The sequence below is a fragment of the Haplochromis burtoni genome, unplaced genomic scaffold, assembly GCF_018398535.1.
Source record: "Haplochromis burtoni strain Fernald_Lab_line unplaced genomic scaffold, NCSU_Asbu1 Contig_52, whole genome shotgun sequence".
In the NCBI taxonomy this organism is placed as follows: Eukaryota; Metazoa; Chordata; class Actinopteri; order Cichliformes; family Cichlidae; genus Haplochromis; species Haplochromis burtoni.
This window is the reverse complement of record NW_024582413.1, coordinates 2213065-2228301: the sequence shown is the minus strand read 5'-3', so window position 1 is coordinate 2228301 and position 15237 is coordinate 2213065. Positions and strand designations below refer to the sequence as shown.

Genomic DNA, 15237 nt, shown 5'->3' with positions numbered 1-15237 from the left:
AGCCTTCATGACATCTAAACTGGGCCCACTAGCTGTGCTCCAGATATCCAATTTATTTTTTGAGTAATGCATACAGTGGCCACCCACTCTAAGCAGAACATGCACTGGAAACAAATATTTAAAGAAATGCTTCTAATATAATTTTTTTTCTCTCATTTACAGATAACAAGGGTAAGAAACCGGCGTTCAGTGTTGGTTAGTCTCTGTGTCACGCAGACTGTCTGTAGATCATCCTCATCCTCATCTTTCTCATCCTTTTCATCATCGCTGTCAGCTTCATCACCTTCATCCTCATCATCAAAATAATGTCTTTCCTTCCACTGATTCAGAGATGTCAGGAGAGGAGGAGGGTAAGGTTTAAAGATGAACCCGAACAAACACAGAAGCAGTGAACTTCTGTGGTGATGGGGTTGAGTGTGGAGATGCATGATCACACACTTACACACATGCACTTGAGCAGTTCAGAATTCCTCGGTAATCACTTGTTAAAATCTCGAGCAGTGAAGAAGGTGAAGAAGGTGTTTAATTCACGGGTAAGTGTCACACCGTGTATACACGAGCCCGTCTATATGATATTTTTGGCTTTATTTAAATCTGTGATTACATGCAATGGATACAGATGAATATTTGCCTTTTAGCTACATTTATATAATTTACTGGAGCAATATAGCATTCCTAAATTAAATCTTATTCGTGTAGGGAACAGCTGAGGACTTCAACCAATTTTAAATCAGTTAGAAAAAGATAAGCTGGCACCTTATCAGCACAATATTTATCCTGATATTAGTTTATTTATTTAATTAAAAAGTAGGTTTTGTGTCTGATTTTTTGTTTGCAGCTTCTACATGTGTATCTATGTTTAGCTGATATACAAAAAAGTGTTTGTGATTAGACAAAATCCAACATGGAAGACAAATCGCCCCTTTTGGTTTTTCCAGAGGGGACATATCCAGAGAGGAAAACATTAAATTTAGTATTAATTGCTGCAGGTAAATTGTAATACAATTAAAGGCATTGAAATTAAAATCTCTAGGTTGCCATGGCTACAAAAATTCTTGCCTATTTCCTCATGTTTTAAATAGCATCAGTACTACTACTGTACTACCAATGCCGATAATAAAGATATGAATAATTTAGGAAGTAAATGTGTTCGGCAGAGCCACTGCGGAAGTCTGAACTGATGCTATCTGTGCTGCTAAATAAAACTATGGCAGTGAGTAGGACTAAACAATTTACACTGGTGTCATGAAAATAGAAATGATTTTAATCAACTTCCACATTAACATCAGTTGTTAATCCAAATGTCAGATAACCTGTTGAGGTTTTACTGTTTTCGTGAAGATAAAGGTTCACTAAAATAACCACTATAAAATAGACATAATACATGTTTTACTAATGGTTAAGAATGTTAGAAAACAGAATGGAGATTCTCAACCTGTTAACCTCCATCTTTTAAGTGGAAGGAAGCTTTTATATTTACATTTTAACATTTTCTTGTTCAATATGACTTTTAACTGGAATATTGAACCGTAAACTGTTTAAGTGTCAGTTAACAGTTAATTATTACATGTAATAATGAATTATTCTGAAAATCGGCTAAAGCTCATTTTCCTGTGAATTTTCCTTTTTCGAAACTACAAACTGAAATAGTTAATATTTATTTTTAATTCAGGAGTAGTAAACCTGGGATATACCCAGCACCTCTAGCGTTTTCTGAAATGCCCGATGATGGGTTCAAATCAATAATATAAATTATTATTACTAATTATTGTTGTTGTTATTGTTCTGGTTGTGTCATCACCCTGTAGTGTTTTCCAGCCTTCTCTATAATATAAGATGCTACTTTGTATTTGTGAGAAAGAAAACTGAGTTTTATTTTCTTCTTTTGCTGATTTTTCCTCTTATTTCCATCAGGGACATCTGTAAGAAACATAATTATTTCTCTCTGCAAAAAAAATGTATGTTCAGCAATATATAGCTTTGTTCTGGGACCTCCCCACCCTTCTATGTGCATATGTAATCAGCTCAAACTGAGAGTTAGAGCAATTTCACTGGAAGTCGGGGGGCCTGGGAGGCACTTAACATATAGTAAACTATAATTAACTGTTGTTTACATATATAATATGTTCATAGATTGTGGCTGGTGTGTTACCTGTAAATAAAAGACATAGCCACTCATTGATTTATGAACTACTGTTATGAAACCTCAAGCCTCAATCAAAAGTGATGAGAGATGTGTGTGACTGAAAAACAAGGCTTTATCTGCCTTTTTGATAGAATTAAATATAATGTACAAAACAGGCACTGTGTTGTATTCACGAAGATGTGAAAGCAGCTTTAAGACCGTAAAGTTATCAGGAAAGGGTTTACTGAAGTCACAGAATACAAAGCTCTTCTCTTTTCAGACCCAGAAAGTATAAAAAGCAATCTTTTATACAGTGTATGTTTTTGATTCTGTTGCACGATGGTCTTTATTTATGTTTATGTGAATTTCCTTTAATTGCAGCTCATAAAAAGTCTTAAATAACAGGTTCCCAGAGAGTGAAGTACACTTTGTTGCACATTTATGTGAACAGTCTATTTGTGTAATATGTTCACCCTTTGAGTTCACCTCTCTGGATTGAATGTCAGTTCTTATTATGGGCCAACCGTAATAGAGGGCATGAGCAAGAAAGTTGGACACGTGGTTCTCTGCCCGTGTATGTGTGAGTGTGTGCAGTCAAGATGAATTATTACATAAACCTTCTGCAGCTCACCGGGAGTGATTAAATGTGTGTGCGCGCAGGTGCAATGATGAGGTAGAGCAGCGATTTCTACTTATACTCCAGCTCATTTATGCTTAGTCACAGTCTTTGAAGGGGTACATTGGCCAATATACAGTTAGAACCCAAATCAGACAATTCCAAGCAAACATGATTGAAAAAGCCAAAGCAACACTCAAAGCAAATGGCTGGCACAGCTTTAGTCTGTTCTTAACTCCATGACCTTTTGCTTAATATGCCATATGCCAGTGAACTTAGCTAATTTGTTTCTCAAATCCTTTCTGTTGTGCCCACCATGTTAGCGTTGGCTGCAGTTGGCAGAGCTAAAACGTTGGCTGTGATTTGAGAGTCCCGCTTTGGGGGAGAACATAAACAGTGAGGGAGGCGTGATGTTTTGCAATCTAAAGGGAAACTCTACTGATCTGATCTCGCTCCAGGTGTAGGACCGTATGAATTTATATGTGAAAAAACAAAACAAATCTGATAAGCCTCTGTTGTTTTTTTTTTTTTTCGCTATTCTAAAAAACATAAAACACAAAAGTGCTGCAGAAAGTTCACCAGACCTTGTGACTGTAAGCTTGATGTTATTTCTGTGATTTTAACAACATATGCATAGTGCATGTTAACAACTTCACCCTTACATGTCATGTATGGAGATATTTTGCATTTCTAGGGGAATTAGACACCACAACTAAACTGGGAAACACAATTTTTACCAATCTGTGATTACAATGGACAACATGATCATAGCATCTAAAGTGTCTAAGATGCACAACGACAAACTAACACCCAGACCGACATCCAGTCCAGAGTACAATAGCAAAACAGAATCGAGAAGTCCTTCAGACAATCTAAGGTTACCAAATTCAGAAATACAGCTGGCACCAACAGCTTGTATTTGTTTGTGAGAACTCACGTTTTCCCCCCCATTATTTTAGCATGGCAGAGAAGTTTAAATATGGCAGTACCCATCATCCAATGAGAAGACGCCAGTCAGTCTGTTGAGGTATTGCAAATTTAAATCATATTTTCTACTACTACAGGAATAATTGCCTTTCCTTCTCGGCCCAGGGCATCTGAAACGGCACCCCCAACTTTTCAACTCAATTTTGTGTCCAGCCTGACTTGGGTCTCACAGATCCACCATAACAGAAACTTCCTAATTTATCTATCAAAAACCTCTGAGCCATCCTTGGATTGCTGCCTTTTGTTTGTTTTTAACTTATATCTGTAATCTGGCACACTGTTTACATCTGGAAGTCTCAGTCGACATCTGTACAACATCTGGATCTTGCCACCAACAACCTACATGCCTCATGGCCTGCAACATCACAGCTTGAGTCAGTGCAGGGATTATTATGTTTTGGGGCCTGATAATTAAAATTTTCAGATTGTTTCCTTTTACACTATTATGTCACTTTCTGTGGCAGAAATGCAGCCGGCTGTAGACGGTAAGCACTGTCCTGCAGCTAAATAGCGTTATAGGTGTGCTGACATATGTGTGCGCTCATTTTGTCCTTACTCATCTGTAAAATTAAACACATTGATTTATCTCTACAATTATCACTGTAACTCACAGAGGCACGGGCAGTTTATGACGCCAAGCACTTTTCTGTCATACTGTGTTTATTTACAGCATGCATTTGCATGGAAAGCTTACAGTACATTATATCTGCATTACCACTTATTTAGTCCTGTTTATTTACAAAACCTGTGCTTATTCTTCATTAACAGATTTAGGTAAGTGCTTTGCTTTGTTGTTATATCTGTGTGTTTGTGTGTTTGTCTGAAGATACTGTGGTTGTCTGAGTGAATAGGCTTATGAATTGTCTTTAATCCGATCTTTGTTGAAGCATTTTCATTCTTTATACACAGACACACACACACACACACACACACGCTCAGACAGCCCTCTGCAGTCTGATGAGACCTGTGCTGTTCTGTGAAGACTAATTTCCATGTACCAACTGTTTCTTTTCATTTAGCCAACAATGAGCCTAGGGATGGTAAGCAAAAGACTCGACACAATACATGCCAGCTTGCTTGTGCTTTCCGTGTTTGTGCTTGCTTTGTGTCAGTCACTTTTTGCGTTAGTGGACATGGGTATCAGATGAAAAAACGCTTCCTCACTGAAGCCTGGGATTGCTCTGGTGTTGCTTAAAGCTTCAGTATTTTCACTCAGCGGACGGAGACATTATGAAGATGCAGTTTTGTTGCAGACATATAGCCACGGTGATTTCTGGACATTGAACATAACAACGACACTAATCATGATGAGAATAACTTTATTTATGGAGTAAACAAAAGTGACAAAGTGCCCCACAGCAGACAGATAAAGGAACCTAAATCAAAAGGAAGAAATCAATGCAAAGGCGCAGCTTAAAAGCAATTCAAGGCACGGCAAATTCAACTGATAGACTGTCAGATGAAACATGTTGATGGTAAAATGAGTAAATAAATACAAATATAGCAGATAACAAAAAAGCTTCTGACAATGTCTTGTGAAAAAAAGTCTTTCAAAAGGATTCAGAGAACAGTGGTTAGATTGCTTCCACCAAAGCATCCAAGCAAACGTCTGTTTTAAAAGTGAAATGATGAGATCTGATTGGTAAAAAGCGATATATCCTGCCTGTGTTTCTGCTGGATATATGCCATCTGTGTGTGTGACATGGCCTAATTATTACTAGTGCTGAAGAGTGTTACACTGCACTGATTACTGTTTACAGCCATAATGATTTTTCTGTTGTTCATGTCTTTACATAATGAGGTCCTCTAGTTTCATTATGTTTTCATACACTTAATAAGTAATAATAATAATATGTACTGTACAATTAGGATTATAGTAGTATACCATGGGTAGTACTTGACTTTATAGAACTAGAGAAATCCCGACTACTCTCTTATCTTTTCCTCCAAGTGTGAAATGTGGAAACCAAGTATCTGTTGATTCTTTAGTCAGTGTCAGTGCTCACCTGACATTACACTGCAAACTACATACTAGGCATTTCAGTAATTAAATTAACACAGTGAATGAAGTTTTCAATAACCAGTGAATTAAGTTGGTCAGAATATTCATTTTAATGGGTTTCACTAAATCATCTTTTATGATCTGACACAAAACTATTATTAAACGGAATCTAGTACTATATTTTTTTTAACCCTCTTTAACATGTGTATATATTGTTACAATAACAATATTGTTACAATAATGCTTAGTTTAACATAAGTTTAACATGCACATTAGATATACCTAATGTGGGTATCTCAGACACATGGTGCTCACTATGTCAAAAGAAGCCCCACCCACCTGCCGTATATACCTCTAATTTATGAGGCCAATCAGAAATAAGATAGCTTAAGGGCATACAGTAAATGAAATATGGGGAAAGACCAAGGCCCAGTATAAGACACTGGGAGGGAATAATTATTTCCTGCTGAATTTTTAAATTTGCTCACTTCCAAAGAAATTAAAGTGAAATAAGTATTTTGATCCCCCCAAAAACATCACTTAGTACTTTGTCTTGTCTTGTCACAGGGTTTCATCTCAGGAGGGATTTGGACGTACTCCTCTTTACAGTAACTGCTTCCTTTAGGTTTCCTGACTGCCACTTGGAAACTAAAAACCTCAGCTCCCTCTGCAGATTTCTAAAGGACTGTGGGCTGGAGAGCTAATGTGCTTTGTCTTTAGCCACTCCTTTGTTACCTTGGTTTTGTCTCACTGCCATGCTATAAAAACCATACATGATGCATTTTCAGTGTTCTGGGAGGAAAGAAAGTTCTCATCCAAAATTCATCCATCTAGTTGTCTTTTAGCCTTAGCAAAAACACCCCCCCAAAGCATAATGTTTCCACCTCTGTACTTGACTATGGGGATGATGTTCTAATCGCAGCGCTTCCTCTCATACCTTCTCTGAATCATTTAAATGTTCACTGGCAAACTTAAGACAATTAATGTTAAAATAATATCCACGAATGCTAAGACCATGTTTTTAACAGGAGAATGTAGCAGTTGTAGTTTATTAAACTCTATAGAAAAGATTAGGAAATTATGAGGAAATAAGAACCCCATACAATCCATATTATTTATACTGTGTAATCCTTTACAAACAGTTAAAAAAATCTATAAGTTGTATTTTAGAGTCTAAAAGCAATGCATGGTTAAATAGTGTTGCTTGGCATAATTTAAAACTCCCAGTGCCAAAGTACCACAGTGTCTAGAGTCAATTTCATTTAGAAGCCCCATCCCAAACACAGCCAGCATCCAGTGCAACAGCGTAAGAGTGTAAACATTCGAAAGTGTCCCCTGAGCCCTATCCCAGAATCAGTTTTACCCACTTAGCATTCCAATGGAAACCTTTTAAATCACGCTGAACATCTGAACTTGGATCTGTCCTCAGGGGTACTTTTTGATTAAAAGATCAAATTAACTGAGCCCATAAAAGCAGAGAGAGGAAGAGGCGCCAACAGTATGGCTCTCTGAATTTATGGAAGCGCATGACCTTATCTGACTTGTGACCCTGGATCCATTCTCTCAGCAACTGGTCTCGTCCAATGGATGTCCAGTCAGGGTCCTACTCACTCTATCTGATTGGTGATTCGATGTACCTTTGGCTTATTGCTTGTGTATGAACCTTTTTTCTTGTTAAATCTGCAGGATGTCTGACTCAGACAGTTTATGTAGATTGTGTACTGTACCTCAGAACAGTTGAAGTGATTTTAGGACAGTTGTTGAAGAAATAACTCATTAACAGTTGTACTTTTCTTAAAAAAAAAGAGGAAAAAATGTTAATTAGACTCTGAGAAAGAAATCTGTGTTCTTTTGAAGTGTGAGAGCACAATGATTTAATGTGTGAGTGTTCATCACTTGAAGTCAAGGTGATCACTGGGCCAATTAACGCTTGTGTTTAATGGGACAACACAAATACTGTACAGACTGACGTGTTCCTCACTTTCTCTTTTTTCCCCTTCCGATGCAGAGTTGCCTCCTGATGGTAAGAGAAGTGAATATGTTAGCATTTCTATAAAGCATATCAACTGACAAGCAAACACCTTACAAAGGTTACATCAATTTACTTGCAAAAGAAACAAGCGAGTAGATAAAAGAGCAGCTCATTTTTTATTGCCATGATAAGACTGTACAGCTTCAGCTTATGTTCTGTCGGGGTGGCAGATGATTGCAGAGAGTCAATAGTAATATGATGTCTTCAGGGGTGATCTGAGGAGTTTCTATATTCCCTGTGGGCCAGCCTGCTCCTTGGTCGCTTGTCATTTGTCAGAGGGTCCCAAATGGCTTATGCAGTGTAACAACAAAGGCATAATGCAAACAAGCTGCCTTGTGGAGAGACTGTTGCTCAGTTTCAGCACTAAATAACCGTGCAAAGACAGAATTTAGTGGGTTGAGGCTTTGTGTCCTTGAACTAAATTTCAGAATTTTCCCAAATGACTTTCAAATAGGCACTTAGAAGATGATTTGGGGGTTTGCTTGGTCGCCTGGTTGCCTTTATTTATCTAAAATCTATATGCTGTGCCCAGATAACATTTTCTTGTTTAAATTCATACTTTAGTTACTCTCTTCATTCCACTCCCGTCACAGATCATCTTCCAGGGGAGGGTCCTCAGCTGTCTGAGCCGACCGGCCTGTTTGTGCTGAAGCCAGAGAGTGTTACAGCAACAAAAGGTCTGGCAAAAATCATTGGCCATAAAAACTGAGTTATATCTGAAATGAGAGGAATGGCCACTTAGTGCTAAATTCCAGTTGTTACACACACAGTTTAATTAATTACTGCATTTAATCTTCGTGCTTGGCAGGCAAGGACATCACGTTTGTGGCTAAAGTGGACTCCTCAAACCTGATAAAGAAACCGGTGATGAAATGGCTGAAGGGGAAGTGGCTTGACCTGGGTAGCAAAGCTGGAAAGCATCTTCAGTTTAAAGAGTCCTATGACAGAAACACCAAGGTACGCATTTATACTCTCTGTTTTAAATATAACTTTTGTGAATGTATTAATAAAGAGACAGTAATATCAACGGGACCATAGCCTCATGAATATTATAGCAAATCTTTCAGTTGATTGACTGACCACTTTATTGTAGACCAAAATATCTGAGTATGTTATGGTATTTCGTACAGCACTATGGACAGAAATATTGGGCTACATAAATGTTACATGGTCTACATAAAAGTCTCATGGCATGAGAATTCCATTGCACAGTTTTGGTACTGATATTAATGCCAGAGGAGATTTGGAACTTGGCTATTATTGAGTCAGCAGAGCCGTGTTGACTATGTGACTCATCATTTGGTGACCCTGCTCAGTAACTTTACACAGTCTGCCATTTAATGGCTGAGTTGCTGTGGTTCCTAAATGCTTCCGCTTTGTAATAATACCACTTACAGCTCTCAGGGAATATGTAGGAGGGAAGAAATGTCTGGACCCAACGTCTTGCAATGGTTGCAGTTCAGTAAGCTATACAGAAGACGCATACTTTCACAAATGTTTATAATGACATACTGCATGGCTGTGTGTTTCATTTCATGCACAAATGGGATTGAAAACATGTATATTAAAAAAATTAATACGAGGAGGTCGGGGAGAAAGGGGGGAATAAATTAATAGACTACAAATAGAAATGCAAAATGTATCTCCAACTGCTGCACCTACCAACTATTCACTAAGTGGTTGTGAAACTGAAGCGTCAGATGCAAAATGGAAACAGAGAAGTCAAAGTTGCACTTTTTGAAACATGTTGGTTTCAGTGGTAAGGAGCAACTTTTACTTTGACAGTCAAAGGTTTCCTTTTACAGTATGTATTGCATTTTTGCAAAATTCACTATCACTCAGTGGTTAGTTTGCAGTTGTTTACAGAGCAGTCACTGTTCTGTGAAATCTGCTACAAACCAAAACAATCACAAGGAGGTTTTTGGTGAAACTACAGCCAACAAACCTTCAGCAACCAGTTGGCAACATGTTGGCGAATACATGTTTTTCATTAGTGACCTGCATTGTAAGTTTCAGGCATAAAATGTGAAAGTGCTAATGGCTAATGTCAGTTCTTAAATATCCTGACTGCATGCAAGTCAGCCTGCTCATTGCTTTGTCTCAGATTCTTGGTGGTTTTTAAAAAAAAATGGGATAAAACTTTGTGTAAAACTGACAGTTTTAACGAAAGATCCAAACTTTGTAACTGAACTCAGCTCAGCTGTTTATACTGATCAACCAAGTGGTAGCAAATAGTAATGTGCTTCAATATTTATTCACTTTTTGAATCCTGTGAAATCACATTTATTCCACCACGGCACAAAAAGCTTCTCGTGTAAAACATATTGAATCTTTTGGATTATACTACTGCAAACAAAGGCACGAAGGCATGCCTGTGCAAAATCCTGCCAACATTAATAGCAAATTGCAGTAATGAACAACTGAAAATAAAACTTGCAATTAATAGATTTAATGCTTTCCAGATCACACCCACAAAGTTTTGTTTATTTCAGTCAATATTTGTAAAACTCACAAAAATCAACAGCATAAAAGCTGGTAGAAATAATCTGTTTACTTACCATTTAATGACATTTCTTCCACGACATCTTTGTGTAGAAAACGGAGGACATGATGAACACGTAATCAAAGTCTAGTGAGTGACTAGCTAACCGAGCAACATTTCAAGGCATCAGTGTCACCCTGCTCGCTTTATCCATACTTCGAGCATGTGTTGGTCAGCACGTACGTGCGTGTACGTTTGAGATTTTGCGTTTGGGTGTTCATTGAATTGTGTGTGTTCCTAGCATATCATCCCCCCTCTCTCTCTCTGTCAGATCTACACTTACGAGATGAGCATCATCAAAGTAGTGGATGGAGACGCAGGTGGCTACCGCTGCGAGGTCACCTCCAAAGACAAGTGCGACAGCTGCACATTCGAAGTCTCTGTGCAGGGTAGGTCTGGAGACAGACACTTAATTACATTATTGTCATCTTCCATTCGGCGTATCCACCATTACTATGTAACTAGCTTTGTCAGGCAATAACTCAGTGAGTGCGATATACATTAGGTCCTATCATTTAGTGGCCTAGTGAGGTCATCAGTCCATTATTCCTTTGCTGCTCAAGCCTGCTGAGTAATGAATTAACCTAGCTGAGCTCTCACCAGCCTTTCTCCTTCTGTCTGGTTTCAGCTGCACAAGAGGACCAGCAGGACAACATCTTGGAGGCATTTAAGCGATCGTGAGTGTCAGTGTCGGCGTGGGTCTACTCTACATGTCACCCATCACACTGTCTCGCATATGCTCCTCTGTAGATCGCTGCCTCTGGGCATCTGTCAGTCTCAACCAGCGTCTCTGCCCGTGTGCCTGTCTATCCCTCGGTTGTAGTCGACTTTGTACGAGTCACTCAGTCTGCCATCTATCTCTTTCTGTCACGTCTCAGTGCATATGCTGCCTTGGTGTTTTGCTTCACCTGGACTCCCTCGTGGTTTAGGATCTTATGTATTTCGTCACATGTCTCAGTAACAGTCTCCGAAGGGAGTATTTCTTTTTGTGTGTATGTGTAACTGTTTCTCTCACTGTCTATTTCCGTCTCTGCTTCTGGCCTGTGTGAAGTTGGTCTATGCTAATGTATCCTGCGAATGTGTAGTCTTCTTTATTTTTTGAAAAATGAGATTTCAGCTGTTCTCAGCCTGTAAATTGTACATATGTACACGTGCCTTGTGCTGGTAAATCAGCTGACACCTTTGCACCGACACCTTGAGTCGCCCTTTTTTGTAATCTGTGATCAAAAATATAATTTCCCTCCCTCATTAGAGCATGAGTAAAAACGGGCAGGTAAGATGAAAAAGGCAACATGCAAAAAGACAGCATCATATTGTGGTTTAGACAGGATGTCGGTGCGTTTATTTGCAGAGTGCTGATAGGAGGGAACAAGAGGGTGAAGGAGAGAGAAGGTTAGTGAGATAAATGAAAAGTGAAAAGTTGGTTAAAACTCAAATATGTTGCTGGAAGAAAACAGCGTATGAGTGCGTTAAACAACTTGTTATGTGGAAGTCTTGCAGCTTAGCTTCTGTAAAATAAGAATAGAGGATCCTGTTTCCCACAGGAGGATCATTTGTGCTTCTCTCATTAACACAAGGTCTGCATGCATTAAGATACACAATCCTCTTCTCTTAATTTCTGGAGTTTTATTAACACCAGATTTTCGTGTCTGCCTGAATTAGCACAAGCTCCTCATTGTGTGCCCCAGGCATATCAGGCTATTTTTTTCTTTGTGTTGCGTCTTCACTGACTGGTCGGCCAGCTGAGAGGGCTTCAAAGGGAGACAGAAAATACACACTGTATGTTTACACAGCAGTGTTTCACCAGCATTTAAAAGCATTTCTAGGTAGAATTCTCATTATACCACTATGTTTATTCTTATCAGTGAAATGCGTACGGGCATATCTGCATTTGTTAGATAGTATGCCATGGCACTACTGCACAGAGATGAAGGTCAAAATAACAGATTCAGATGCACCACACATCTAAATTCAAAGAATTCCTCTGACACCAGATTTTATTTTGATTTATTTCTTAGTGGGCCGCGATAGGTGGTGATAACGAATCTCATTACTGCACGCTAAATCAAGGAAAAATAAAATACTGTTGTTACTAGCTGTGGAGGTCAAATACACATAATGTGTTTTTTTTTTAATATACTGTAAATAAAAGATGGTTCTAGCGACCATTGCTCTGGTTTGTGGACTACAGTTTTAGAGCTTAGCGGTAGCACGTAGCCACGTTGGTTGTTACAGTGCATCTGTTATCTTTCTTTATTTTAGAACAAGTTTAAAACAAAATCTACTTACCAGAAAAACTGAGCAAGCATCGTCTCAGAATATATTTTAGTACAAATTAACCAAACAAGCTAATGGTCCATTTAAAACCAAACACACTAAATGCATAGAATAGCACCACTATATCTTTTTGACTATAAATTATGTCCTTTTTACAAAATGAGCTTCATCCTTTAATAGAAAATACTTAAACCAGCAATTGAGATGAACTAAACAGGAAAATGTTCCCTGAACTACATCTGAATAGGTTCATTTTCTCATAGGTTTTTCTACATTACAAGTTATGAAACCAGAGAAGTTCCCTTCAGCTGCCATCAAAAAGAATGCATAATAATGACGCTTTGCTGTGTCTTTTATCTTTTTTATACAGTCTATTAGTGTTTAGCACTGCTTTTTCATTCATAATTTGAATTTATAGTGTGAATCACTGTTTGCCATACCACACAATAATATGCATTTTACACATTAACAGGTATCATTCATCGTTCTTTGCACTCATTCCACATACTCAGATACTGAAGCAGAGCTCTTCACCTCTGTTTTCATCTAAACTTTCAGTCTAGTTTTTCACATAACTTGACTTTTGTGTAGAGAGAAGCTCTCTGAAGTGCTCAAGCAGATTGAGATTCTGCATTTGCTGTGACCACAGCACCGCAGACATCGCTTTCACTCTCATCGTTTTTATCATTTGGTGGTCATGTGTGCCTGGTGATCGACGACAATACCACCCAGCGAGAATTTACCTCCATTAGGATGGCAAGGATAACACGGATGGATGTTATCCTTGGATGAACTGTTCATCCATAGGACGAGCATTATCACTCAGAATGGCTCTGAATTTACTGGCATTTATCTCTGAGGGGTTCAATGAGCCTCAACAATGCCAGGAAAACACACTCCACGCTGTAAAGGAGCTGCCAAAACCATTCACGGTGGAAAACAAGCAGCACTCGATCCTGTAGACATTTATTGGTGTGTGCCACACACAGTGCTTGTCACCTTGTTGAGCACGAGACAGCGACTGATTATGCCACAGCACATGACATTTTCACCATCACTTTATACTTGCAAATGTGCATCTGAAGGGTAATAAAGGGTTTTATGCATGGTTACAGATGCATAATTCCCCCTACTTGTATCAACAAAATATTTTGCATGCGACTGTCGCTTTTTGAGTATCTTTTTCCTTTCACTATGCTTATGTCTCATTCTTACGTATACTGTCTTTAACCACATCTTGACCAAAGATAATCTGATTACTTTTGTCAAGTAATGAGTAAAGTAAGGGATTACTATTGCAAAAAAGTAATTCGATTACTGTTACTTTCCTGTAAGCACTCTGCGTTACTGCGATACTAAACCGTGATTTTGTTTGTGAGAGTCTCTCATGACAATGACGTGCGAGTGTGCAACATCCGTGGCAGCAACAGACGTGTGTAGATCAACAATGGATAATATGGAATGTGGGAGAGAGTACGACCATGCAGCGTTTAAAGCTTGAAAGTACTGACATTAGCGTCCACTGTACACTCTGTGTGGGAAGAAAACTTCTTTCTACAGGGAAAAATTAAATGTGGCTCCTAGCACGCTGCCACAGGAAGGTGAAATTCACAGAGCGACCGAACGCGATAGAAGTGACCAAATAGTCAGGTTTACATGTAAAGTCATCATACATAGAATAAGGGAGCCAAGAGCTACATGGAGTTCTGTACAATCTGCCTTCCTTTTACAACCAGAGATGTTGCCCCCTGCTGGCCATGTGAAAGAATGCAGATTTAACAGACTGGTTTCACTTTACATTTCCGATTCCCTCCGGAGGCTTTGCATTTAGTCAAGCTGCTTCTGTAAATAACAATTTTAAGGACTTGACTGACTGATTCACTCCACTGTCTTGTGGTACAAATTGGTACTACACAAAAGTACAGCCTAGTCATACTATAAAGATTGTGCTTTAAAAAAAACACTTAGGTGGGTTGCACAGTTATAGCTCTTTTTTCCATGCTCAAATTGTATTGATAGCTAAATAACTTTTTAAAATGTGGAATTTTGAAACACAGAATTTGCAATAAGTAATGTTAATGTTGGTCCAAATCTGCTGGACATCTGTGATATGTCACATGGTCCTCTGTTTGTGGCTTTTGTGTACTTCAGAGACCTAACAGATCAAGAGTCTTATATAAACAGACTTTTATTTTATTACATGCTGCTTGTCTGTTATGATTCTTCTGTCAGTCAAGTTTAGGGCATGATCAGAGCTTATGATTCACTCTATGTTCTCACTGCCCCCATTTTCTTTTTTGCATCATTCTGAATGCAGGATGGTAAAAGGGTAAGTGTTAACCACAGGCACAAATTTGTTAGAAGTTTACTGTTCGACCATCTTCAGTATTATTGCGTATTAGAATTTCCTATGTGTAATATGGAATAAAAAAGGGTATATTATTGAATGTAAATACATTATTAATGTCTTTTTGCCACCTAATTTACAAATAAAGTAAAAAGCACAGGATAAAAAGAAATAAATAATAATCCCAGAATTGAATTTCTTTTAATTCCAGTGGAGATGCAGATGAGGATGCTGGAGAGCTAGACTTCAGTGCACTGCTCAAGAAAAGGCAAGATAATTTACATTTTCAGAGAAGCATCTTCCATCTAT

At 38.4% G+C, this 15237-nt stretch overlaps 1 protein-coding gene across 4 annotated transcripts in view; it reads left to right on the top strand.

Moving 5' to 3' along the window:
• The window catches only part of mybpc2a (myosin binding protein Ca), a 66065-nt gene that overhangs the window by 17570 nt on the left and 33258 nt on the right, over nt 1–15237 (top strand). Inside the window, exons 3-10 of one of the 4 annotated variants that reach the window (XM_042220646.1) lie at nt 163–171; nt 330–4768; nt 7739–7753; nt 8356–8439; nt 8571–8719; nt 10576–10693; nt 10933–10981; nt 15140–15196. In XM_042220646.1, the coding sequence (XP_042076580.1) occupies nt 8630–8719; nt 10576–10693; nt 10933–10981; nt 15140–15196 (314 nt within the window). In that variant the 5' untranslated portion in view covers nt 163–171; nt 330–4768; nt 7739–7753; nt 8356–8439; nt 8571–8629. Of the gene's footprint in view, nt 1–162; nt 4769–7738; nt 7754–8355; nt 8440–8570; nt 8720–10575; nt 10694–10932; nt 10982–15139; nt 15197–15237 lie in introns of all 4 variants that reach the window. The other 3 variants (XM_005921775.3, XM_042220645.1, XM_042220644.1) reach the window with 3 other exon arrangements.